This window comes from Lepidochelys kempii, chromosome 25 (genome assembly GCF_965140285.1).
Source record: "Lepidochelys kempii isolate rLepKem1 chromosome 25, rLepKem1.hap1, whole genome shotgun sequence".
In the NCBI taxonomy this organism is placed as follows: Eukaryota; Metazoa; Chordata; order Testudines; family Cheloniidae; genus Lepidochelys; species Lepidochelys kempii.
In genome coordinates this window covers 7,328,438-7,355,563 of record NC_136404.1, presented here as the reverse complement: position 1 = coordinate 7,355,563, position 27,126 = coordinate 7,328,438, and the positions used below count along the sequence as shown (strand labels likewise).

At 49.9% G+C, this 27,126-nt stretch overlaps 2 protein-coding genes across 2 annotated transcripts in view; both read left to right on the top strand.

The window, feature by feature from the left end:
- The first annotated feature begins 96 nt into the window (after positions 1 to 96).
- Positions 97 to 22,278, top strand: MEX3D (mex-3 RNA binding family member D). Its single transcript, XM_073324498.2, has 2 exons — positions 97 to 940; positions 20,078 to 22,278. The coding sequence occupies exons 1-2, from the start codon at positions 343 to 345 to the stop codon at positions 21,346 to 21,348; spliced, it is 1,869 nt and encodes a 622-aa protein (XP_073180599.1). The 5' UTR covers positions 97 to 342; the 3' UTR covers positions 21,349 to 22,278.
- Positions 22,279 to 25,713: 3,435 nt separating this feature from the next.
- Positions 25,714 to 27,126, top strand: part of LOC140903395 (unconventional myosin-Vb) — a 74,703-nt gene continuing 73,290 nt past the window's right edge. Inside the window, 1 exon segment of the mRNA XM_078850626.1 lies at positions 25,714 to 25,718. Within this exon segment, the coding sequence (XP_078706752.1) occupies positions 25,714 to 25,718 (5 nt within the window).

Genomic DNA, 27,126 nt, shown 5'->3' with positions numbered 1-27,126 from the left:
CGGCGCTGGTTGGCCGGCGGGCGGGGCGCTCCCTCCCCCGGCCACATGGGCCGGGAGGCCGGGCCGGGCCGCCGCGCATGCGCCGCTCTCGCCGCGGGCCCATTGTTGGGCTGGGGCTGACGTGCGGGGCGGGGGGCGCGGCTCGCGGCCGCCCCTGGGAGCCCCGCGGCCGCTGCTGGATGCGGGCGGCCGGCCGGCCGGCGAGCGGACAAAGCAGGCGGCGGCCAGGGAGAAGCGGGCGGCGGACTCCGAGCGCAGGCGGCGCTGTCCGCCCCGGGAGAAGGGGAGCCGCCCGCCGCTGCTGCCGGCTGCCCGTGCCTCGGCTCGGCTCGGCTCGCCAGCATGCCCGGCTCCGTCTACCAGCCCGACGGCGGGGAGGCAGCCGGCTGCCCCGCGCCCTGCCTGGGGCTGCTGAGCGCCCCGCCGCCGCCGCCGCCGCCGCCCGGGCAGCCGGCGCACGAGGAGCCGCCGCGGCTGGAGCCCGAGCCGGCGAGAGGCGGGCAGCAGCCCCTGCCCGACCAGGAAGACGCGGCGGCCGCGCTGCGGTTCGCCCTGGACCAGCTCTCCATCTTGGGCTTGGAGGAGGCGGCGGCGGCAGCAGAAAGGGTGACTGAAGAAGGAGGAGTGGAGGAGGAGGAGGAGGAGGTGCTGGAGATTGGGGATGGAGGGCTGGATGACATGGACCACGGCTCAGGGCTGGACAGGGGAGTGGGGATGCTGGGGGGGCTGCCAATGCTGGATCCAGATGTGAGCCCCCCCACCTCCAGCACCACTTCCCCTCCAGATGTGTTCAGCAACTTTCACCCCCACCTGGGCCACCACCACTCCATCTTGGCTGAGCAGATGAGCATCATTGGAAGCAGAAAGAAGAGCGTGAACATGACTGAGTGCGTCCCTGTCCCCAGCTCTGAACATGTAGCGGAGATTGTGGGGAGACAAGGTAAACTCCAGCGGCCTTTTTTCCTTTTGTTTTGCCCATTGTCTGTAGTCTCCTCCCTCGCACCCCCTCAATTCCTCCACTCTATTATAGGCAGCTTTTCAGCTTTGATACCTTCAGGTAACACTCTATCTAAAATGGAGAAAGGAGGAGATGCAAGTCCATGGGACTGTAAAATAAGCCAAAATATCTCTATATATGTCACTGAAAATATTCCCTCTATATGTACTGAGAGACTTTAATAGATCCTATATATGTAATTAGTGTCTGAATAACTTGTCTTGGGAATCTGAAGACATTGGTAGATTTGGAGAGAAATGGAGACTCCTGTAGCTTAAATACTCCTGGGCCACTGCTCTGTACCACTATCGAGTTAGAAAGGTGTTTGCCTGTCTTTTGGGGGAGACATGGCATGCACAGAAATGTGTATTCTATGTTTTGGGTTTTGTTTTTTTTTCCCCTTAGACACCTATGCCTGGGTAGTAACCAAAAATCCAGCAATCAGAAAGTATGAGATGCACTGGCCCATCCCAGTTTTTATTTGGGTCAGTTTTAGTCTTTGTTTCTTTGTGCTGGAGTGTGGAGTGGAAACTTTTTAGAAATAAAACCCTTCAAACTCTTTCTATAGAGACCCTTTTAATTCTATTTTATGAACAAGCCATCTCTCTGTGTGCCATTTTAAAATGACTCCACATTTGTAAATATTTTGCTAGAGTTTGCTGATGTCTAAACTATATAGGCCTGCTACACACTTTGTATATTACATAGATACACACCCAGAAAGTTCTCATGTTTACTGGACTTCTCAAGTCTGTGGAAATAGACTATAAAGTCTAAATGACTGTGAAGTAGATGAAAATACTTCCATTTATTTAATTGATTTCTCCCCTCTCCCACACACCCTCTTAAGGTAATATTTACTATCAGCCTTAATTGATCTCAGTTGGATTCTTAATTTCATCTACTAATTTAAAATATGTTAAACACTTGAGATATGAAGTAGCTGTGGAGGGGCGTAGGGATCCCTGACTGCAAAAAAAATCTGTCACAAAAGGACACAAGGGCACGCCTCAATGCTTGTGATACTTAGCTGGGTGTGTGCCGGGTGGGTTTTGTTTCTTTAAAATAAAAATATATTTTAGTCTTTAAAGTTACTTCTTAAAGAAAAACCCAAAATAAATAAAATGGGCATTTTTAGTATCAAAAATCATTGTTGAGATCTGAGTCTTGCCTGTTTGCAAACTGACCTCCAGTGTATTTGGTCTGAGGTGCAGCCTTTCCTCCCTCGTCTTTCTGCCGTGACCCCTGACTGTTGCTTCTCTTTGTAGGTGTGTGGCTCCTGGTGATCATTTCATTTTAATGGATGGGATTTGTGGGGCCCTTGTGCATTTTTCATGGGTGGAAGTGGGGTAGTGTGGCAGCCCCATTGTTCTCTTTGTTAGCTAGAGCCATGCTGTGATTAGCATGATGACATCATACTCTCTGCTTCCCATTGGCCTGCTCCCAGAGCTCCAACCCACTTCCAGGCGTACACAGTCCCAATTTATACCAACTGCTCATGCTCAGCCTCAACTTTCTGTGGTTCCCTTTCTAGTATTGCAGGCTGTGCTGAGAGCTTGGGAAGCAGCAAAAGGTGGGCGTGATCGCTGTAAGGATAGTATCTAGTTGACTGACTCCTGGGTAAGGGTACAGCAGGATCTCACTGCTTCTTGGCCAAGGCCACAGGAAGTATCAACTTAATCTCTGATCCAGCCTCTCTTGGGGGATAGATTCAATTATCTAGTAGGTCTTTTCTATCTCTTAACTGTTAGGATCCAAAACCAGAGTCCAGTGCCTATCAGTAACTCAGATTTACTGTGTCCTTGGGTGACTGAACTATAGAAAAGCCCCAATCCCCAGTCTCATCAACCCTTATTAAGTTAAACATGTATCTCTCCTTATGTTGCATGCTTCTAGTCCTCCAGGAAATACTTGGTGCAGAGGGAAGCCTGGATGCTTGTTGAACTCTGGGAACTGGTGTGGTTTATGCAAATACGCTGCAAGGGCATTAATAATCAATGTGATTTAGGAGTGGCATGCTGTGACGGAGAGAGCGCCCAGGAATAGCACGTACAAAGGCTGAAACGGGCTGGAAACTTGGTTCATAACACTAACAGACTGTAGTTGCTTCCACTATCCCCACCCATCGGGGTAAATAGTTAAATGCCTTTTAATTTTATATTTTCCTGTTTTTTCCTCTTTCCGTGTTCCCTGTCTCCCCCGTCTCCTGGTTCTTCCAGGTAATTTGAGCCCAATTCATTTCTGCTCTGTGGTCCCTTGGTGTCACCTATCTTGGCATAAAGAGGTAGTAGAGCTGGCAGATTCAGCTCTTGAAGGATTCCCCCTGCACAAAGGAATTCCTAGGGTGCCATCAGGTTGGTGCTGCCCTGGCTGTGTGTCACCCCATGGAGTGGTGTCGGGACATTTCCTGGGGAGAGGGGATGTAGCTATTCTCAACCACCAGAAAAGCCCTTGAGACAACTCTTGCAAATTAGGACTGTTTTGGGGCTGCTCCAACCTGCATCAGAGGTCAAACTGGATCTGACCCAGCCCCAGAATAGGGAAGGCACAAAGGTGACTTCACTTCCTCTTGGTCCTGCATCAAGCTCAGCTTGCGTGCGGAAATGAAATCAAGCCCTTCCCATTCACAGGTTGTCTGCTTGAAATTCTTGGCTCTGTGCAGGTCTGTCTTGTACCTTTCCCCAGACATGGGATCTAACTTTCTGCTGTGCTCTCAACACTTTTTGGGAAGTACAAGTAGTGCTCTTGTGGTTTTTGAGGCCCCCTGTGCAAGTATCTCTGAGTGTTTTTTACCCCACCAGAAGGATGAGAGCTATGGTTTTAAATGACTGGGGCTTCTGTGCATAACTGCAGTGTCCTAAGAATCTTTTATGTCTGCCATGAAACTGGTGTGAAATACAAGCTCCAGAATGAATTGGGTACCAAGATCCCTTGATCACTATGGACACATGAATGTTAATCCTTACAGTATGCTTCTGTGTTAAAGTTCAAGTCTACTTAAGTAAGATGTCCCAGCAGATGACTTTTCACCCCAGTGAAGTAGTATTACCAATTAAGAGAAAGTAGCAGAGATCGATTGCCAGTGTTCTTTAGTACAGGTGTTCTCAAACTTTTTCTTTCTGAGGCCCCCCCAACAGGCTATAAAAACTCCACGGCCCACCTGTGCCACAACAACTGTCTGCATATAAAAGCCAGGGCCAGTGTTAGGGGGTAGCAAGCAGGGCAATTCACCGGGTCCCATGCCCCAGGGGGCCCCGCAAAGCTAGGTTGCTCAGGCTTTGGCTTCAGCCCTGGGTTGGGGGCTTGGGGCCCTGGGCTTCAGCCCCATGCATTGCAGCTTCAGCTTTCTGCCCTGGGCCCCAGCAAGTCTAATGCTGGCCCTGCTTGGCGGCCCCCCCAGAGGGCCTGAGACTCCTGGTTGAGAACCACTGCTTTAGTTCCTAGTCTGGGCTAAATTACTATAGGTAACTGATATCTTACCTGAGGGTGGAAAACCTGCTCTTTGCCTCAGTTTCCCTGTCTGTAAAATGGGGAATTATTTTGCCCATAGTCACACAGTGAGCCAGTAGCAGAAATGGAAATAGAATTGCTGTCTCCTAACTTCCCAGTCTGGCGAGCTGACCACCAGAAAACATGGTCTTAGTGCTGTTTATGCATCCCCATCTAACAGGTGAGGAAACTAAGACCAAGAAGTTAACTAACTTTTCCAGGGCCTGAAAGATTGTTTCTGAGCCAGGATGAGAATTTAAGTGTTACTGTCTCCTAGATCTGTGCTTGGACCACTAAACCACACCTCTATGGCTATAATATATTCCTCCTGTGTTACAATTTCATGTTGTAAAGTTACTACCATCTTGGCTCCTAAATCAGTTGTAATAAGGAAAATGAGCATGAGGTTTAATGTGGGAAACACTTTGTTCCCAGGGATGTTTACAAGGATGAATTCACCATTGGCCCTTGCAGGCGTAGAGTGCAATGGAAGGGTCATGGGTGAAATCAGTTTGACCTAAGCAACCATTGGACATTTTTATCCACATCACACGCTCAGTGTGCAGTCCAGAAAGATTCAGGGAAAAGTCCTGGACTTGGAGTGTTGCAGATCAGGATTGAGATGCATCAGCAGAGCAGGGGTTGGTGGGAGATCCCAGGGACTGAATAGCGGTGGGGGAAGGGGCTGCGCATCTGGATTGTGGTGCATCGGCAGAGCTTTTCACACAAGCTTTTTGGAGCAAGGACCATGCCTTCCTATATGTATGAAGACCACCTAGCCCTTTGTGGGAGTAACTGGAACGCAGATACCAGCCTTTGGCTGTACTGTGTTTAGTTGCCTGGCTTCCGTAAGCACCAGACTGAAGTATTACAATAGACTGAATGTGAAAGACTTCAAGAGCCCCGTTCTGTTGGGCAGGTATTTTCCCATCAGAGTGAGTAACTAGCTACTTGTATCAGTTCTGACCCATGAAATACATTGTTCACTGTAAAAAGAAAAGGAGGACTTGTGGCACCTTAGAGACTAACCAATTTATTTGAGCATGAGCTTTCGTGAGCTACAGCTCACTTCATCGGATGCATACCGTGGAAACTGCAGCAGACTTTATATACACACAGAGAATATGAAACAATACCTCCTCCCACCCCACTGTCCTGCTGGTAATAGCTTATCTAAAGTGATCATCAGGTGGGCCATTTCCAGCACAAATCCAGGTTTTCTCACCCTCCACCCCCCTTGTGCTGGAAATGGCCCACCTGATGATCACTTTAGATAAGCTATTACCAGCAGGACAGTGGGGTGGGAGGAGGTATTGTTTCATATTCTCTGTGTGTATATAAAGTCTGCTGCAGTTTCCACGGTATGCATCCGATGAAGTGAGCTGTAGCTCACGAAAGCTCATGCTCAAATAAATGGGTTAGTCTCTAAGGTGCCACAAGTCCTCCTTTTCTTTTTGCGAATACAGACTAACACGGCTGTTACTCTGAAACCTGTCATTGTTCACTGTGACTCCCCACCCTTCTTCCAAGTCTGTTAACCTTATTATTCCCTGGGACTTTCGGAAACCCACCGAGGCTGGCCTGGGCTGTGTAAAGCATCACATCTGCTCTGTCACCACAACTGGCTCTCATCAGCTGAGCTTAAAAAAAACACTGAGCTGTTCAGCAAAATGAGACCAAGCAACAACACGCACACACACCCCCAGGGCAAGAGGCTGCTGAAGCGTTTTTGGTGAAGGTGCCCAGCGGCTGTGCCTGAGAGTGGGGAGCGTAGGCCCCTTCCCCTCTCCTCCGCATCCTTACTGCTTCAGATGTCACACGTCAATACCAAACGGCAGCTCAGCCCAATGGGATTATGTTGTCATGCCTTTGCATGCAAACCCGTTCATGATTCTGGCCATGGGTGGGGCCGGCTCTGAGGAGCGCTGTAGGGATTAATTGCAGTAATATGGTCTTCTTTCGAACCACCAAAAACCATAGCACTACTAATGAAATCACTGCTGCATCGGGGTGGGGTTACTGGAGCAGAGGAATTGATGGAGGTTACTGGTAGAAAAGGGTGAAATACGGCTGCTGTTTGACCTCACTCCAGGAGTCCCAGTAGTTCGAACACTGAGAACATGCTGTAAAGCCATGAGTCCCAACTTCACATGGGTAATGATGTATTGCTCTCACCCAGGCCTGCTAATGATCTTTCTTTTGTTTTACTCCTCTCTCTCCTTTCTGAGCCCTAATCTAGCTCTTCTCTCTGCCTTCACGCCCAGCATGTCAGATAAAAGGAGCATTTTATCATATTCTTTTATGTCAGTCTGAAATGCCCTTCCCAAATGTGTCTTCCCTTGGTCTGAGCTCAGGGCCAGAAATACCCTGTGCTATTACAGAGATCTCCACTCACTGCATTTTCTGGGTGCTAATCTTGGCTGACACTGCACTGCAACCCCCCCCTCCCCAGTAGCAAGTCTCAGAAGCCAGGTCAACTGACTTGGGCTTGTGCTACAGGGCTAGAAATAGCAGTCCAGATGTTCCTGCGTGGGTTCCGAAACCTGGCAAGGATGGTGGGTCTTGGCGCCCCAGCAGAAATGTTTACACTGCTGTTTTTAGCTCCCCTAGAGTGACCCTGTGTCAGCTGACCCAGGCTCTGAGGGTCTGTCTACACAGCAAAGAAAAACCCATGGCTGGCCCATGCCAGCCGACTCCCACTTGCAGGGCTCGGGCTGTAGGGCCATTTCATTGCTGTATGGACTTCCTGGCTTGAGCTGGAACCCAGGCCCTGGGACCCTGCCACTTCACAGGGACCTAGAGCCCGGGCTCCAGCCCAAGCCCAAATGTCTGCACAGGAGTGAAACAGCCCTGCAGCCCGAGCCCAAGTCGGCTGGCCCAGGCCAGCCCTGGGTGTCTAGTAGCTGTGGGGACATACCACAGGCTTTTTCTGCAGTGTAGATGTATCCTGACTTTCTCCGCTGCGGCCTTAAGCAAGTGGCTCGGTCTCCCCACCTCAGCTTGCCCACCGTCTGGAGAAAGCACAGAGGTACAGTGCTTTCCCAGGGGTGGGTCAGGATGAACCCATTACCGTTCGCAGGGTGCTATGGAGCTGAAGAGGGCAATAGAAGTGCTAAGCGTGGTCGTTCTCCTCTTCCTCTAGCCCCAGCCCTGGCGCCTCTTGGGCCAGCGTTGTTCTGTTCCACAAGGGATTGCAAGCTCTGTAATGCTGACGGTGGCGTGAGACCTTGGATCAGGGAAAGGAGGTGGGGACGTGCGTAGCAACTAAGCTTGAGCAGCCTCTTTCACCAGAGAGAACCCCTGTCCCAGGGGGCTAGTTGAGATGTGCTGGCCAGGGTGTTGCTAGAAGTTCCCAAGGGGCTGTCCCAGCCGCTAGTGCTGGAAACGTCTCTCGTTGGTAAGCCCTGCCCATTCTCAGACTTGCCTTTGTGCTGCTTGGGATGGCAGCACTGCAGGCTGGTCTGTGGTTGGCTCTCGGGGTGTGCTGGAGGGTAACTGCTGCATGCCAGCCCCTGCCCAATGGATGCTAAAGTGGAGTCAGCTGGCTTCATACAGAGTCTTGTGGGACAGGAGCTACTGATGTGTGCTGAAGTGAAAGGAGGGGTAAGGTAGCGGAGACGGGCTTGGCCAGACCAAAGGCAGGAACAGAGAGACCCAGCTTTAAATGAATTCAGCAGCAGTATCACAGACCAAGGCAGAAAGGACCAGACCGGACCTATTTTCCCTCCTTGCAGTCCAGCTAACTTCCTGGTCCTGTGCTCTGTCCTGGGGGAGGCTGGGTCGGGAGCAGCCAGTAGCGTGGGGGTGATGTGTTTTTTTTTGTCCCACAGCCCAGCTCTGGCTTGCATTTGGGATGGGGTGGTGTGTGCTGCTGGTGAAGACAGAGCTCAGGCCGCCTGAATCCAAACAGTTCTTGCCTGTGTGACAGCACATATCCTGGATAGTGGGGGGTGATAAGCCCTGCAGTGTGAATAAGTCAGTTACTTTCCTCAATTCCAAGCCTGAGCCAAGAGCAGTAAACCCAGTGTGTGAATGCGGACTCTATGCTTACAGTGCAAAGGGGACTCTGATTTGGAGCAGTCCTGCAGCTGTGGCCCTGCTGTGCTAGCGAGGAATGTTGGGGAGGTAATATTTTCTACTCCGGTGGCACTTTGAAGTGAGAGACTCTTAATCCCCCTCTGGTTTCTCACCAACATCACCGCTGGTCAGTTTAGAGAGGTGATGGGCTCCAGCTGCTGCCCCACCCCGGCACTGGTGAAGTACTCCCCACTGAGAAGGAGCCCCAAGCATATCATGTGTCCTGCATCTTGTGGTGCTTTGTATAGCCCTGGTGACCTGGCCAGATTCCAGCTTGGGTAACTGCATTCGGCCTCTGCTGTGTTTCCACTGTTCCTCATTTCCTGTACTAAATGGATGGTAACTTCTTAACAGCGCACTGCAACGCTGCGCCATTTCCACCCCAGAGGTGGGTGCAGTTCATAAGTGGCTTCTTTGATTCTTTTGTGTGATTCTGTACATTAGCGTCTCCCTCTAAAGGGGATGAAAGGCAGAGTGTCAGCGTAAAATGATTATCACGATATATGTGCCTGCTATTGAAATGTAGCCATTCTGCCCCCGCAGCACCACCGGAGGGGACGTGGAGAGAGCAGCATGCCCATTTAAAATGACACGGAGGAATTTGGCCAAACAGCTGAGTATAAATGTCAGCAGGTGGCTGGGGCTTAGAAGGAAGGATTTCAAGAGGACCATCCCATTTCAACCAGTCTATTGAGTCCCCTTTGCTGGGTGGAGATGTGGGTGGGGGGCCAAGCTTGGATGCTTGAGGTTTGAATACAGCTAGAGCCACCTTCCCCCATCCTCCTCCCACCCCCCTGCACTGAGAAACGCATCCGGATCCAGGACAGCACGTGCTTGATACTCAGTGGGACTAGAGCACATGCTTAAAGTTAAGCACCTATTTACATGCTGTCCGGATCAAGGCTTAAGTCAGGACTGAATATTTTCTATTAGGACCCTGAAGTGAAACGTAACCTATTGCAGTCGGAGATGAGAGAACCTCTCGGTGTTTGTGTCAACCAAGTGGGAGTGAATGGATGAGTTACAAACTGGAATGTCTCTGCGAACGGTTCCCCCGGGGGCTGAGCGAGATTAGCTTTTGTCTGGAATAGAAGCGTGGATATAACTTTGTTGTTAGACTTGTAGCAAAGTTTGTGCCCTTCTTCTCTCCCCCCACGGAATGATTGACCCCAACAAGCAGCACAGCCTTGTTCTGTGTTAATTCTGTACCGCAACGCAGCTCATCTGACCGAGCTCTCCGAGGCAGGGAGTGGCTTTTGTTCTGTTTGTACAGCGCCTCGCACAACGGGATCCTGGGCCAGGACTAGGGCTCTTAGGTGACATGCAAATACAAATAGTAAACACGCCACCTTTGGGAACGTTACTGGCCCCTCTACAGCTCTGATTGTCAGTTCTCCTTCTCCCTGTTTGGCCATTCAGACGTGTGGTCACCCTTTGGATCAGGGCTGTAGATACCACTCCCGCCCCAGTGGTTTTTCCAGACAGTACCGCTCCCCTCTGTCGTAGCTCTCTGGGGCTGTCCTGCCCATCTGCATCCCTTCCTGCCATGCCTGAGTGCGCTGCTTTCCAGCCCTTGCTCTTTTCACACCTCTGCTGTCCTGTTCCATCCTTCGTGAACAAAGACCCCTTCCAGATACTGGTGCTCTCCCTGACATCCCAGCTGCCTAGGGCAGTGCAAGCTGCTACCTAGTAAGTGTCCCTGCATAGGAGACGGCATCCTTTCTGTACCGGGTCGGGATTCCTGAGTGTGCTAACAGATCTGTGGCTGCCCTCTACACAACTGTGGCCTGCACCGTTTCCCATTCCCCAGTGCTCTGTGTGTATGCTACAGTGTCGGTGCAATCCCCAGGGTGGCTTGGTTTCCGGCTGTTACTTAAATACACGTGTGTACAGGTTTTTGTTGTCTGTCTTTTTTTTTTAGGTTGGATCTGGCCTTGCAACTTGTAAATTACAAGCCACTCAGTCTGTCTGTCCAGGCCAGCTGTTCACCTCCTGCTGTGGCAGGTACCTTAGCAACTGATCCCCTGCACTGTGGGAGCTCCCTCTGAAACTCTTCTCTTGCCATTTACTAAGGGCCTGATTCAGCACAGCACTGAAGCACGTTCTTAAGCTCCATTGGAATCTAAGGCCTGGGCTGTACACAGATTTTATACTGATGTAACGGTGTCAGTTCGGAGTGTGGTTTATTTTGCCGGTGTAACTAAACTGGTAATGCCCTGTGTGGCTGCAGTTTCCCGTACAGGAATAAGCTGTACTGGTATAGCTTTGATACTAGTAGGCCTGCAGCCACGGTAAGGGGCTGTACCACTTTAACTGCCCCGGTCTAGTTTAAGCACTACACAAGATACTCGCTAGTAGCAACACACTCCCTTTTGCTGTGTTGCTCCTAAGCAGCTGTTGCTGTTACAGGCAGTTTCATCTGACCAAAGGCAGCCTGCTTTTTCTGATACGTAAAATAGCTCCAGGACTTGCTAACAATCTGTAATTGCAACAGTGCAATGTGTGTTTTACTATTGCTACAGTGTTGCATTAGTGTACATACTGTACATTTTTAACCTGTGCTCTGTTCTGCATTTGTAGCCGACTCACATCTTGTAGCAGTAAAGCGGTACTCGTTGCATTAACGTTATAAAAGTATCAAGTTTTATTTTTATGTTTTGAAAACAATCAAACATCAACCATGATAACAAACACAGCCTCTTTGCTTTTACTTGTAAACATTTTTTATTCTCGCACTTAACTGTAACACTTTGTATGCACTGTAAGTCACTCTGGATATGGGCATCTGCTAAGCAAATAAATAATACTGTAATAACCTAAATTAAAGTATTATTCCATGTCAAAATGCATTCTGTTTATACAGTATCCACTTGTAAATTAATTATGAATGGATAAACTCATTTCAGGTGAAAGAACTCTATTAATTTGTTTGCTTCTTCTCCGTCACAATTTGGATTTGAAGATGGAATTCAATGTCCCGAAGAGACCTGTAGATCCTGTCACGTAGTCCCCCTAGCTGCGAAAAGTGCCAAAGTTTGTTCAAAACCTTCAACAGCTTTAGAGTTGGTGGGGGTGGAACTTCATCAAAATCATCCTCACTCTCTTGATTATGATACGTTTCATGAACACAAGCTTGTTTCTCTGGCCTTGCTGCAGCTCAGTAATTCTTCCTCGGGCAGCTCTCCGATCGTGAGCAGATCCTCAGCCACAGCAGCTACTAAGTCCTCTTTTTCCATGTTGACTGGAAATGGGACATCGTTCAGAGGGTCGACAAACTCTTCATCATCCTCGTCTCGTCCACCTTCCTCTAGCACAACAAATCTGCCTTTCCTGAAACAGTTGGAAATTGTTGTCAGCTTTACATCTTGTCATGCCTCAGCAACAGGATGAGCCAATGAGTTGAAGAAGGGAACGTGAAGGACCAACAAATACTGCTCCATTACCACTGTAACCAGGATCCGGATTATCCTGATTCGGTCTGCTGTTTGTGGCCTTGGTTTCCAGGGTGTGCACATGGTGCATGACGAGAACGTAGCAGCATCGACCCTGTATGTTCTAGGGGTATCGCCCTCATCTCCCATGGCAGAGGTCCTGGGTTCAATCCTGGGTATGCCTGGTTGTCGGACTCCTTTAATAGGGAGGAAGGATGGTCCTGTAGTCAAGGCACTGGTCTGGGACCCAGGAGATCTGGGTTCAATTCCCTGCTTTTCCACAGAGACTGTGTGATTTGGGCAAGTCATTTCGTCCCTCCCCACCTCAGCATGGGATCTCTAAAAGGGGGTGATGGTGGTAACCTTGGACTGTGCTACACAGATGATCATCATGGTCCCTTCTGGCCTTAAAATGAATCTGTGGGTGCTCGCGCGTCAGCAGACCAGGCCCCAACCCCGTAACCTCTACAGCACTAATGAGTAGCCTTTCCCCAGCTCGTATTGATTTGCCCTGGGGATTAGATGCCTCCCATGTGCAGCAACAGTGTCATCCAGTGGCCACTAGAATTATTCAGAGAAGGGTATTTCCTGGTATTTCTTAAGGCATTAACTAGAGATCGATCTGGGTGGTGCTTGACTTGTGAAGCGGCTGTGTCCCTTTGGGATTTACCCTGGTGGTGATGGAAGCTCAGGTACATTGTACCTGTTCAAAGAGGGTGGGTTTTCCTACCGATCTCAGCATGAAATCTCTCATGGTGAGACCTTCTGCCTTAGCCAGAGGAGCAGAGTTTGGTTTTATTTTGGAGCAGTTGTATGAACTCTCCCCTCCGTTTTGCACCCAAAGGAAGCCCGGTAACAGCATCTGTTTCAATAGCCTCACAATACAAGCACCTCATTGGTGCAATGTGTGTGCTGGAGGCTAGCGTAATAAGAAGTGAAGAATGGCCCTCTTTCTGGGCCAGAATAATAGGCAGCCCTTTGATGCCAGGCCACAAAGCATTACTGGGAGCATGGCCAGCACATGTGCAAATACAGCAGCCCTCTTGCACCAGTGGCTGCCATTTTGGACTTTGGACCTCACTGAACCTTTCAGAAGCCCCTGGTTATTTTAATGCTCCCAAGAAACATGAGAGATGTTTCTAAGGGAAACACTTCAAATCCCAGATGTGAGAATCGTGCACTGGACTCTGAGCCCCACTGCAGATCCACCAGGCTCCCTTCCTTTACAGTACCAGCTTTAACCCTGCATTGATTGTGAGCCTGATTCTTCCCTGCTGTCACATTCGCTTTGCACAGGTGTAAGTAAAGCACTGCCAGATCCCAATGGCAGTATTTTACACACACTTTGCACAGGCGTAAGCGACTGCACGAGATGTCCGGTGGTGAAGAACCAGCCCTATATCTCATAGGAGAGGAATGCCCAGTCAGTGTGTTGTATATAAAATACACACTGTTAAAATAACATTGCCAGCCTTACTGACAGGTGCACTATCCCGTTCACAACAGGCTTTGTGTATGGAAAGCAGGCAGCATAAAGGATGAAAAGTGAATCATAGAATCATAGAAGATTAGGGTTGGAGGAGACCTCAGCAGGTCATCTAGTCCAATCTCCTGCTCAAAGCAGGACCAACACCAGCTAAATCAAATGTTGCTGATCAAAGACCTTGGGCCTGATTTGAAACCCTCATGGCTTCAGTTGGCTTTGGCAGGAGCTGGGGGTGTTCACCACCTCTGCAAACCAGGTTGTTCGGTGCCTCACAGATGAGAACAGAGCAGCGGGTGACTACCGCCTGCCTTCCCTTGTGCCGTTCAGCTGATAGCTCCTGCCAGGAGACCCCCCCCAGAACCCTGATCTCTGCTGAATGAAGTGATTCAATTGTTTTGGTCCAGATTCACCCTGGTGTAGCTTCAGTGGCGTAACAGCCGGGATGCATCTCCCTTTTAACATTTTGGATCAGCTTCGTACTAAAGGGTGCAGTGAGACCGTTAATGGTTTTGGATTTGAAAAGTTCTTACTGAAATTCCTGGCCCAAAGCTCTGTGTGCCCTTTGAACTCTCCGCTCTCCTCTTTCTAGGGGATTGAGTCCCAGAACTTTCCTCTTTTTTGCTACTGCATTTCATTTCCTGGCAATCTGTTTGAGTTGCATCCTTTCCCTGATGGAGGCAGAGAAAGGGAAATGCGTGGAGAGAGAACCCTGGCAAGATCATTAGCATAATGAGACTTGAAGGTGGGTAGGAAACTTCCTTCAATGTAACAGTGTGGCCAGCAACACGTCAGCCTAGAAGTGTAGATGCATTTTTATCAATGAGATGGATGCATTGAGGCAGAGCTACTGTACAGATGCACCAGCCATCTTGACATGGTAGGCTCATTTCCATGTTAATACATAGCTGTCTCACAACAGTGCTGAGAACTGACTCCTAGGAGCAAAGCAAACAGCGTGTGTATGTAGTTGTTCCCTGTGGCCGGTGAGAAAGGCAGAAGGCTCCTCGTTTCATTGCAGGTTTTGTGCCAGGCTCCCCCACCTCTCTCCTTGAGCAGGTTACTATACACTGTGAGATTCCAATGAGCACGTTACTCGAGAATGCCAGAGACGTGAGTCTTCCTCCAAACCCAGGAGTAACAAAAGCCCGAGGATACTCAGCCCTGAGTTAGCACTCTGTCAGCTGTGCCTCTTGAAGGCAGCATGATCGAGTGGTCCCAAAATGGGACAGGGAGTCAGGCAACCTGGGTTCTGTTCCTAACTCTGCCACTTATTTGCTGTGTGACTTTGGGCAAAGTCTCTTAACCTGTCTGCTCCTTTCTTTCCCCGTAATAAACGGAGGAGAGTTTGTTGGTGGCAACTGCTTTGAGATCTTCCGGTTAAAGCAGCTGCTTGTAGGCCTGATGGTTCACCTCCATGGCCAGAGTGTTACCCTCATCTCACAGAGGTGGGAACTGGGACCCACAGCAGGAAATGGCTGGCCGCAGGGGAGACAGCTCGTGAGTGACACAGCCAGGCAGGTAATTCAGGAGTCCCAGACCCACTTAAGCAGACTAAACCAGGCCGCACTGACCAACCCATAAATATACTCACCCAGCAGGCTACAAAATGAGTCGTGTCCTTGCAGCCCCTAGCCACAGATATACCCACCCATCACTAAATTAGTCCCAAAAAAAACCCCACCAACAAAAGACAAATATTTTTCAATTGACATTCATCTTTCTGTGTGCTCTGACCACGGCGCGGCGCTTCATGATTCTTATGGTGCCTCCCGAAGGCTGGCAGACAGAGTCCAGTGGGCTGCGAGAGGGGATGAACTCAGGTGTGTCCTCCTGTCTGAGCCCAGAAACGCAGCCCTGTGGCCATTCTGGCCGATCACACCTGGCGTGCCGTGTGTGAGAGAGAGATCCCCTTGAAACGACGCTAACAGGGCCCCCGTGCAATTAATCTTCACTCCTTTTATCAGGGAATATCATCGGCCAGTTGGCTCCCCTGACTGAGCAGCTTCCGTAAGTAAAATCCAGCCTCATCTGTTGGTTAGGTTTTCTTTCTCCTCACTCCCTTCTGCTCCCCCTCCCCCCACCCAAAAAAAATTCACATCTGGGTGGGTGGGGAATACCCCAACATGCCAAGCATCAGCCCCCTGCTGTGTGCAGCAGCTGACATACCAAGCCCTCCGAATGGCGCTGGAGGGGGATGTGAGGAGGAAAGAGCCTGGCATAGCCATAACTCGCAGGCAGTCAGCTGCATCTAATCCTGTAATGTGGGGATCTGCTATAGGTCACGCTAAGCAGACTTAGCCACAGGCCAGGGCTGGAACGTGCCTTAGGCATACAAGTGACTTTTGGGCTCCAAATCTGCATGTTGCCAGCCCAAGAGCTACATTCTATGCAGTGAGCAGGTTTGCTTCTCTGCTTTATTTGCCGTCTTTTGTAGCACCTCCAATGACAGATCTGCAGTGGAGCCCCTTTTTGTCTGCTCCACTCCAAGACTTAGGGAGATCCCAGGGTGGTGACTCTGGGCAGTGCCAGACTTAGAGACTGAGAGACCACAGGGTCTGTCTGAGTCCAGCAGACTCAATACAGTATCCCCTTTACATTCTGTGCAGCAAAATTCAGTTGTTCTCTGAACACTACAAGTTGCTGGGTGCTTTAATACAGTCAAGATCTTAGGCCACAATCCTTTCAAAGGCTCCATCTGCCTGTAGAATTACCGCCATGTGGAATCCCATGGCCATCTCTGGGTCTCCACGTGGGAGTAACTCTAGTTGAGCTCTTCTCCTAATGGAGGAGGCCCAGGAGAGTGGCATACATCTCTTTCCTTACTCACCCTGGCAAGCTTAGGAAATATCCGCACTGCGGCTAGTACCACAGAGTCTTGACTGAGGCCTTGTCTACACTGAAAAATTAGCCCCAATGGAAACTCTCTCGATTTAGTCCTCCTGATGCAAACCCCGAACGTAGGCACGTTGCACCAACACCAAGTAGGGGTTGCTTTCTCTGCGAAGCACCATTGGGGTAACACCAGCATAAGCCCCTTTGTGCCAGCTCAGCCCTGCGTATGTCAGAAAGGTTGCATCAATGTAACTGCATCAGTGTGGTCACACCAGTCTGAATATCCTTCATGCGGACAGGCCTAGAATGAAGCTTTATACAAAGTTGTGCCAGAGGAGCGTAGTGATTCCACGCTCATCACCGTAGTATCGGAGCGCCTTCCAGCTGTGCATTGAGCAACATGACCATACACGTCACGTGTTCTTTCTTGCCTCCTCTCCCCAGGAGGAGAAGCATGTGCAGGATTGTGTCTTGTTCTGGTAGAATTTTTTTTTTTTTTAAATATACATGTTGTTCTCTATTGACGTTAGAGAAGCCAGGTCAAAGAAATGCACCCGGCACTGGGAGCGGAAGGTTTGTGACGGTCCTTCATTCCTGGGGAAGTTCATTCCACAATCTTGGACCAGCCCCCGAGAAAGTTCTGTTCCCCCACACAGATGAGCTGATGTCAGAGAGTCCCATAGGACCAGAGAAATGCAGTTGTCAGCTACAACGAGCAAAGCTGTTGACCACAGGTGTCATCCGGGAGTTTGTCATGATGTAGGCTTTGGGAAAGCATAGCAGCCACTCAATATGGCCTTCTTGATTGGCCATTGATGGGCTTCTCAGTCTAGGTTCTGTGCATGATCTCCACAGCTGTGGAGTCTTCTCGGGGCTTTTCAAAACTACTCCCCCACTCCTTTCTCATCCTCCATTGACGACATCTGGTCCCCAAGCTCCTTTCCAAGCTCAGAACAACTGGTTGGGTCCCGGGCTTTAGTGACACCTTGATGCTCTTGTTTCAAATGTAACTCATTTCCCTTGTTGGCTTCTTCAGAGTTGAATGTATTATCCACTGTGAGAGAGCTCCCGTTCGATAGGTTGAGCCCCGGTTATTCACACAAATGACTAGGAGACCCCTTTGTGAATGACTGGCTGAATTTTGCAAGTGATGAATGAATGTGATCAAAAAGCAAGGATTTAGCATCTAAAAATGCACTCTGCTTGCTCATTTTGACAATTTTCTATTTTAATTTTCTGTGACACTTAATGCCCTTGTCAGTGTGCAATGGTATACTTCCTAAATGCAGCCACGACCTGACTACAGCCTCTTTGTGGGGATGTGGTGAAAGGAGACCAATTTCATATGCAGATTACTACGGTTCTACAAAACCTAAACCTTGGACCTGGCCCAGTGGCTAGGGGTCTAGCCTGGGCCGTGGGAGAGCTACGTTCATGCCGCTGCTCCTCCACAGACTGTCTGTATGATCTTGGGCACGTCAATGTCTCTCTGTGCCTCAGTTTCCCACCTGTACAATAGCACTGCCGTGCCGCACCTGGGTTCTGTGAGGACAAATACCTTGAAGAATGTGAGAAGGCCTGTCACTACAGTGATGTGGGGGACATATGCCTTAGATAGGTTGATACCTGCCTGACAAGGTCCTTCTAACTTATCTCATGGTGTTATCAGTATTTACTGGTGACTCTCTTGGACTGTCTTTTTGTTCTGTGTTTGTACAGTGCCTGGCATGATGGGCTTCTGGTCCATGACTGGGGCTGCTAGATGCTGCTGCAGTACAGTTGATTAATAATGTTTTGGGTTAAACCAAAGCTTGGGAAGGCACAGAGGATGTGGGCTACTCTGCCTTGGTGATTGGGAACGAAGGGCAGGAAACCAGCCTGGTCTCTAGATTTAGAATGTGTCACTTGTGTGAATTTTGTTACAAAAAGTTATTAGAGTGCAGGTGGAGCGAACGCAAATAGGGCATAGCGGGACTGTAGCTACCGGAAAGGTATCTCCAGAGCGGGTTCTGATCGGCATTCAGGAGTTACTGGTTGTATTCCAGTAGCCTCTGGAGGCCCCAGCTGAGATCAAGGCCCAGTTGTGCTAGGCACTCTACACACACGCAGTGAGAGACGCTCCTTGCTATGAAAAGCTCATGGTATACATAGACAAGATAGACAACAGGTGAGAGGGAAAACAGAGGCACGGAGCGGGGAAGTGACTTATCCAAGGTCGCTTAGCAGGTTGGTGGCAGAGTTGGGAGTAACACCCAGGTCTTCTGAGTCCTAGGCCGATGCCCCATCCACTAGACCAGTGGCTCTCGGCCTTTCCAGATGACTTTACCCCTTTCAGGAGTCTGATTTGTCTTGTGTACCCCCAAGTTTCACCGCACTTAAACACAACTTGCTTACAAAATTGGATCTAAACGTACAAAAGTGCCACAGCGCACTGTTACTGAAGAATTGTTTCCTTTCCCCTTTTTACCATATAGTTATAAAATAAATCAACTGGAATATAAATGTTGTACTTACAATTCAGTGTGTAGATAGAGAGCAGTAGAAATAAGCCATTGTCTGTATAGTTTTATTTTGTACTGACCTCACGAGTGCTTTTTATGTTGCCTGTTGTAAAACTAGGCAAATCTCTAGATGAGCTGATGTACCCCCTGGAAGAGCTCTGTGAACCCCCAGGGGTACATGTACCCCTGATTGAGGACCACTGGTCTAGACCACTCTGCCTGGTCCAGAGACCTTCGAGCCAGAGCTGCATATATAGGCCCTTAGCTCAGCCCCTAACTAACAGACCCCCTCCTCTGGGACTCCTAGTGGACACATTCCCTGTCTTCCATTTTGAATTCTTCCTCCAGGCAGAAACGAGTGAATTTTTTAGACCAAAAGCAAAGGAAGAAGGGAAGAAATTCTCTGTGTGCGTGCGTGCGGACAGGGGGTCTCAATGGGGCCACGACGAGAGGCTAACAGTAATACACATGCTAATAAGGCAAACTGAAGAAATAAAAGATGGACATGGCAGATGGGGGGGGCGTGAGAGGGGGTTCTGCTTCTGTTCAGCCTGCCTGGTCTCTGTTTAGACACACACACACACCCATCCCCATCCTGGGGGGAGACCTCCGGCTCCAAATAAAGGAAGCACTGGGATGTAAAAAAAACCAGAAGGGTCATTTCTCTGCACCTTCTCGAACCTGCCCCTGAGATAAAAGTAACTTCTGTGCCTGCTTCCTCACTTCCTTCCAATCCATCTCCAAGGGAGAAGGCCACCACCTAGGGCTGCTGTAACTATTCACTTGGGCACGTGTGTCTGTCTCAGTCCCCTTGACCTTGTCCCCACCTCTCTGCCCAGGGTGCACACATACTCCCCTTTTTCTTCTGGGTTCACCTGTTGCCTCACTCCTTGATAAGGAGCTCTCTGGGGCAGGGACCATCTGTGTCGTGTTTGCATGATGGGGCCCTGATCCCTGGTTGGGATCCTGAGGTCCTGCCCCAGTGGACATGACGATGAGGGGTCAGCAAGCCTGTGTGTTTCATGCTAGCGCATACCATTCACCAGAACTCAGGAGTAACTTCCTGGTTGTGAAGCGTGAGGCTTCTCCTCTCAGAAGGTTTCCCTGTTGTAGGTGTGAATTCAGTGGAAACAATTGCATTGCCTCAATTGCATTGTCTGCTGGCTTCCCGGCCCTCCTTATAACACGAGCAGCAGGGTGTGCTTGGTTCCCGGCTTCAACCTGGGCCTGAACGTGTCGCTTTTCTGTCTCCTTTTCATTCCAGGCTGTAAGATCAAAGCCCTGCGTGCTAAAACCAACACCTACATCAAGACGCCAGTCAGAGGAGAGGAGCCCATCTTCATCGTGACTGGGAGGAAAGAGGATGTGGAAATGGCCAAGAGGGAGATCCTCTCGGCTGCTGAACACTTCTCCATGATCCGAGCAACTCGCAACAAGGTCAACGGCCTGACGGGAACCGTGCAGGGTCCCCCCAACCTGCCAGGGCAGACCACCATCCAGGTGAGAGTCCCCTACCGTGTGGTGGGCCTGGTGGTGGGGCCCAAGGGGGCCACCATCAAGAGAATCCAGCAGCAGACGCACACGTACATTGTCACGCCGAGCCGAGACAAAGAGCCCGTCTTTGAGGTGACGGGGATGCCCGAGAACGTGGACCGGGCCCGGGAGGAGATTGAAGCCCACATCACCATGAGGACAGGCTCCTTCATAGACGTCAACGCAGACAACGACTTCCACTCCAATGGCACCGACGTCTGCCTCGACCTGCTGGGCAGCACGGCCAGCCTGTGGGCCAAAGCCCCCAACCCTGCCCGCAGGCCCTCGGCCGGCCTTCGCAATGACAGCCTGAGCTCCCTGGGCAGCACCTCCACCGAGTCCTACTACGGTGGCCGGGTGGCCGACGCCAGCCCCACCAGCCCGTACAGCACCAGCAGCGGCTTCAACTTCAGCGAGCCCCAGGCGCCACCGCTCAGCTCCGAAGACGCTGACTTCGGCTTCGATTTCCTGGCCCTGGACCTCACCACGCCCACCACCATCTGGTCTCCCTTTGAGCGCTCCAACCCCCTGCAGGCCTTCAGCAGCTGCTCCTCCATCAATGGCTCGCAGAGACGTAACAGCAGCATCAGCGGGACAGCCACGCCCCGGCACTCCCCGACCCTCCCAGAGAGCAGCGTTGCCCTGGACCACCCCCTAGCCCGCCGCATCCAGAGCGACCCGGTCAGCACCTTGTCCTGGCTGCCCACCCAGGGCTCGCTCTCCTCCTTCTCCAACAGCACAGGTTACTCCTCCTCCTCTTCCCTGCCGGGCAGCATCTCCGGCACCTCAGGCTCCCCCACAGATTCCAGCAGCTCTGACGGGCACCGGAAGAGCTCCCGGGAGTGCATGGTGTGTTTCGAAAGCGAGGTCATTGCTGCCCTGGTGCCCTGCGGCCACAACCTCTTCTGCATGGAGTGCGCCATCCGCATCTGCGGCAAAGCCGAGCCGGAGTGCCCTGCCTGCCACACCCCAGCCACTCAAGCCATCCACATCTTCTCCTAGCTGTCCATCCGGAGTCCGATCGGATGGGCCACCACCCCCCACCCCTACCCCTCTCCCTACAACTCAGCTTTTTAAGAACTTTTAACTGTTTAAATCAACCTTTTTATTTAAGGGATTGGATTGGGACTGCGGGTGGGGAGGGTGAAAGACGATGTTTCTTGCTGGGTAGAAAGCTGGAGAGGAAGATTGTGGGTGGGGGAGGGGGGAAGAAGGGATGAGGAAAATGACAGGAAAGAGGGGTGTGAAATAGCAGAAGGGAGAAAAAAAATCAAATGTTTACAGAATAGCTTTAACTCTGAACCCAGGTGTGGAAGCTGGGGAGGAGAACGAGCAGCTGTTCTTCAACAGTTCTTTCCAAATAACAGTATTCAGTTTGCAAAGTGAAATAAACAGAAAGAAAAGGTCCGGTTGCACTTTTTATTTAGGACACACAAGGGTTGTCTTTATTTTTTTAAAAGCATTTTATTATTATTATTATTATTAATGTTTTGGGTTTTTGTATGTAGTTATTTTTTTGGACGGTTCTGGCCGGTTCTCTAAATATCTCTCTCTTTTTTTTTGGTAACACCGTTTTATCTTCTATTTTGCCAACGTGAAAGCTGCCCACAGTGCGTTGAAAAGGATAGGTGTCCTGGCTGGGACGGGCGGGGGGGTGTGGAACAGTTGGGGGCAGAGTTAAGCACGTCATGTCGCCAAAAAAATGATTTCGATCGCCGTTTTGTTTTGTTTAGTTTTATTTTTTTATTTTTTACCTCTTATGTATATGTAGGGAATTTATAGGAAAATATGTACTTTATTGAATAAATTTTAAGAACTAAAATATATTTTATTTTAAAAGAAAATAACGGACCTTTAACCTTACATGGCTAAAGTACTGATTATATATTTGCTGCGCTGACTTGACGGTTATGAAAATTGTATCAAGAGTTTTATTTTTTGACTTCTTAATAAAGACTTTTTACTATATATGAATGTACACTGTCTCTCCGGTGTGCTGCTCTCCGCGAGGTCACAGTATCAACTGTTACATCACATCTACTCTACCAAGAAACACCAGCATGGTGCAACCAAACAGCGACCGCTCTTACTGCCTGCACGTGGAGTTTGTTCAAGGCTCTGTTTCAAGCTCTGGCTTTCCAAAACCATTCAGACAGTATGTGCGTGTTGACTCCATTTTCTTTACCCGATCCCAATTTTGACAAAACTACACGCCAGTTACCGAACATTGCTTCTTCGGTTATTCTCTACTCCCTGCCTTAAAATGCTAGGTCATGTTCAACAGCTGCTGTGCCTCACCCCAGAGGTGGCAGCATTTCAGCAGTGGGGTATAATTTGCATGGATATGCATGACCTGCTTCCCAGGGGGACCGATGGTCGCTACCACCTGCCCTTAGCATGTGGGAACCTTGTCTGTGCCTGCCAGGGGTCAGCTCTCCGACTCCCCCAGCCATGGGCCCTTCCAGCCTATGCAGGCTCTGCTGTCCTGCAGGTTAGCGATAGGCACAGTCCAAACCCCCTGGGTGCCCAGCCCCTAATCCTCTGGACACTCGCAGCATTTACAGATACTCTGTCCCCAAAGCGACAGTGCGCCTCAGCTTTCCTGTTTCACCTGAGGATCTCTGCTTCCCTCTCAGCACTTGGGTTTGTGACTAGTGAAAACAAGGGTCGGCGTAATTAAGGAAGAAGAGATTCCGGTAATAGCGAGTAGGTGGAAAAATTGGGAACTACTGGTTACATCTAAAACAAAATCATAATATGCATTCTAGAGCCTAGAGGTAACCTCCCTGAGACAGGACAGCAAGACATCTAGTTAGCTATCATCCAAAGCCTTTCTCCCAGCGTTTAACAGCCAGGCTAGCTGTGACCCTCCATTCATATGACAAGCATGTGGGCAGCTTGTCCCCTCGGTGAAGGAAACAGTGTTTCTCCTTGCAGTCTCCTGATATACCGGATGAATTCTTTGATCTTAGTCATAAACTGGACTCCCCCTTGCTGGGTATTCCTTCAGGTAGAGTTTGTGATCTCCTTGCCTTTGCAGTCTTGATTAGCTGATGGCTCCATGTCCAAATCGACTCACATTGTAATACGCATGATACACAATGGTCAGCCAGGGAGAGAAGTGTCTCATACCCCGGACCTGAGCAGAACCTGCTTCTCATCTTCTGGTGACCTGTCTTCATTTACATCAGACCTTCGTTTTCAGCATAGATACAAAACTCCTAAAACAACATCTGTAGATCTCACCATGATTGGGAGCACCAGTACGTTACTGTCTGTTGACAGAGACTTCACATGCCACCCTTTGTTGCACTGGTATGTAGTCATCGGACCTAGGGGATCCCTGTAAACCCCTACGCACTCATTATGCCCCCTGCCCATTGGCATCTGTGTCTGGGTCACAAGGTGTTGTGGGTGGAGTGGCCTGGGGTGCATCCCACTGTATAAAGGAATAAGGCCGCGTTATTGCTGCATTTCTCCATAGAAGGAGAATGGTGCTTTTTGCAGTGGTGTAAACCCCAAATCCTCTTGCTGTAGCCCCCTTCTCACTGCACGGGTCTCAGAGCGCTTTGTGGAAAGACGGCAAAGCCAGCTGCTGCTGTGTCTTCAGCCACAGCCTGAAACTTGCTCTCTTGAGAGGGGAATAGTATTGACCACAACTCACTATTAACGCTGTCTCATATGGTCCCTAAAAGGGGCGATAAACTCTTGACTTCCCTACTGGCCACCAGCTGGAATGGCACATGGGCCCGTGGTTTGTCCTTTCACGCAGAGCACCTTGTGGCTGTGCAGTACCCACCAGCACATACTGGGCCTGGAGGGAGGTTTTACTGGATCTTCCTGGCCTGGAGTCAATTGGCTTATCGCGACAAGTCCTCCAGTCTTGCCCATTGGACCCGAAAAGCTCTACGGGTGCTGAGCAGGGGAGTGGTCCCCCCCTGCAGTTCCCAAGGGCCTTGTCCATCTCTCTTCCTATTCCTGCCCTGGTGCATCTATGACGCTAGTCATGGCTGGCCTGCTGCTCTCAGCAAAGGCTGCTGGAGATGGCCCAGCTGTGGGACAGCTGCCTCTGGGGGCAGAGAGGGTCTGCTGAGTAGCAGTTACCTTGCAGCTGGTACCTCTGGCACAGGTAAGGCACCCATGTGAGAGCCTGCCCAGCAGAGAAGGGTGCTGGGGCAGAAGGATGTTGGTCACCTTCAGAATCTGCATGAACAAAGACCAGGCTTCTGCCAGCCATCCGTCCGCCATGGTTGGCAGTGGTCGGCCTGTCGCACTTGTGTGCAGCCTGTGAGTAGAGCTGCCTGGAAAACGACATTTCCAGCCTGTGGGAAATTTTGAGGTTCTGGTAAAATATTTATGCAATTCAAGAGGAAAAGCAAAAATTTCCAACTTTTTCAGAAGCCAGAAATTCTGAAAAATTCTATTTCAAAAAGAACCAAACCTGGAATTTTTCAGCTGGCTGGCTGCCCGCCTCTTGTCAATTTCATTCTTTGGGCAGGCTGAAAGTGAAGCTGACAAGCGCCTTGGAGGCTGGCAGGCGTCATGTCGATTTTCCTGCTGGACAATCCAAACCGTTTGGCAACACGGAAAATTTCCCCACAGAATTGTTCTGTGTGCAAAGGGCATTTCCCATCAGCAATCGCACCTGTGGCTGCAACCAGCTCTGCGGGTTGAGCTATTTCTGCAACCTTCTGTGAGGGATCTAAAAGGTGCTTCGGTGTAGGAGCCGTTAACATGTACAGGAGAGCTACTGTCCTGCGGCAAAACAGCCTGCCCCAGGCCAGGATGGGGAGTACGTGCTTTGGGCTCTTCCTGCTGGTTGGAAGGGAATAGTTCAGAATTTCAGTCTAGATTATCCTGGGGCAATTGGTTCAGCTTCCACCAGATGCCCATCTTCACCCTGGAAGTGCGTGCACAACTTCTAGCCTCCGGCCCCCTAAGCCATGCTGAAGAGCATGCCCTGGGCTCTCCCGGCTATGAGGAACTTTTTCTTGTCCTGATGCCATATCCTACACGGGGGGCTGGAGAAGAAATACTACAGAGAGCTGTGATTTTTAGAGTTCAAAGCCAGAAGGGACTTTTCTGATCATCTAGTTTGACCTCCTGCAAAACACAGGCCAGAGACCATCAGCCTGAGTCCTGCCTCCAGGCCTATAACACTAGTTCAGCCACATGTATTTTCTCAAATCTATTTCTTTAAACACCCCCGACCCTGCTTCTAACTGCAAGTGTGTGGGTGGGTGGGGGGGGGGGGGGGTTGAGAGTGTATGTGTCCTTCCCTCCCATGCAGATGTGAAATGCTTCTAGTAACTTTCTGTGAAAGGGCTCGATGATTTATTTGCACAAAATCCATCCACAAACGCCGTGATGAGGTAAGTGTTTGCCCCATTTTGCAGATGGATAAAACAGCACCGAGCCGCCCTGCGCCTTACTTAAATTGACCGTGGGAGTTAGTGGCGGTGCTGGGAATAGAACCCAGAAATCTGAGCTCCCTCCTGCAGCCCACGTGTCTGGCAAGCAGAAGTGATTGTAGAATAGACAGTGTCCTGATGCAGATGGCACCCCAACATGTATTTACTTATTTTGAACTGCACGCTAAGGGGTATGCCCCCTGCTCCCTAACAATCCAAAATGCTGGCTGCCTAGACACATTTAAAAACTCAAGAACATCAGTCACAAATCACTGCACCAGCCCCAGCAGCATTCCTCCTTCCTACTACACAGCATTTAATTCTGGCATGTCCCCTGCGCCTTTTACAACCCTCTCCCTCCCCCTCACCCCACCCCGCAACTGCTCATTCCCTTCCTCCACTGCTTCCGCCTTCTGCCAGTGCCCCCTCCAAGAGATGCACATACAATGATGAAGTCTAAATTAGCTGTTCCCACTCAAGAAAGAGATCTTGGGAGTCATTGTGGAGAGTTCTCTGAAAACATCCACTCACTGTGCAGCGGGAGTCAAAAAAGCTTACAGAATGCTGGGAATCATTAAGAAAAGGACAGATAAGACAGAAAATATCATATTGCCTCTATATAAATCCATGGTACGCCCACATCTTGAATACTGTGTGCAGATGTGGTCACCCCATCTCAAAAAAAGATACATTGGAATTGGAAAAGGTTCAGAAAAGGGCAACAAAAATGATAAGGGGTATGGAACGGCTGCCATGTGAGGAAAGATTAAAAAGCCTGGGACTTTTCAGCTTGGAAAAGAGACGGCTAAGGGGAGATATGATTGAGATCTATAAAATCATGACTGCTGTGGAGAAAGTAAATAAGGAAGTGTTGTTTACTACTTCTCATAACGCAAGAACTAGGGGTCACCAAATGAAATCAATAGGCAGCAGGTTTAAAACAAATAACAGGAAGTATTTCTTCATACAAAGCATAGTCAACCTGTGGAACTTCTTGCCAGAGGATGTTGTGAAGGCCAAGACTATAACCGGGTTCAAAAAAGAACTATATAAATTCATACAGGATGGATCTATCAATGGCTATTAGCCAGGATGGACAAGAACGGTGTCCCTAGCCTCTGTTTGCCAGAAGCTGGGAATGTGCGACAGGGGATGGATCACTTGATGATTCCCTGTTCCGTTCATGCCCTCTGGGGCACCTGGCACTGGCCACTGTCGGACGACAGGATACCGGGCTAGATGGACCCTTAGTTTGACCCAGTAGGGCCATTCTTATGTTCTTATGCATGCCCCCTGCATCAGGCAGAATAGAAAGGACCATAGCTGTGGGTACATCCCTACTCTATATCCTAGCACCAGACCAATGGGG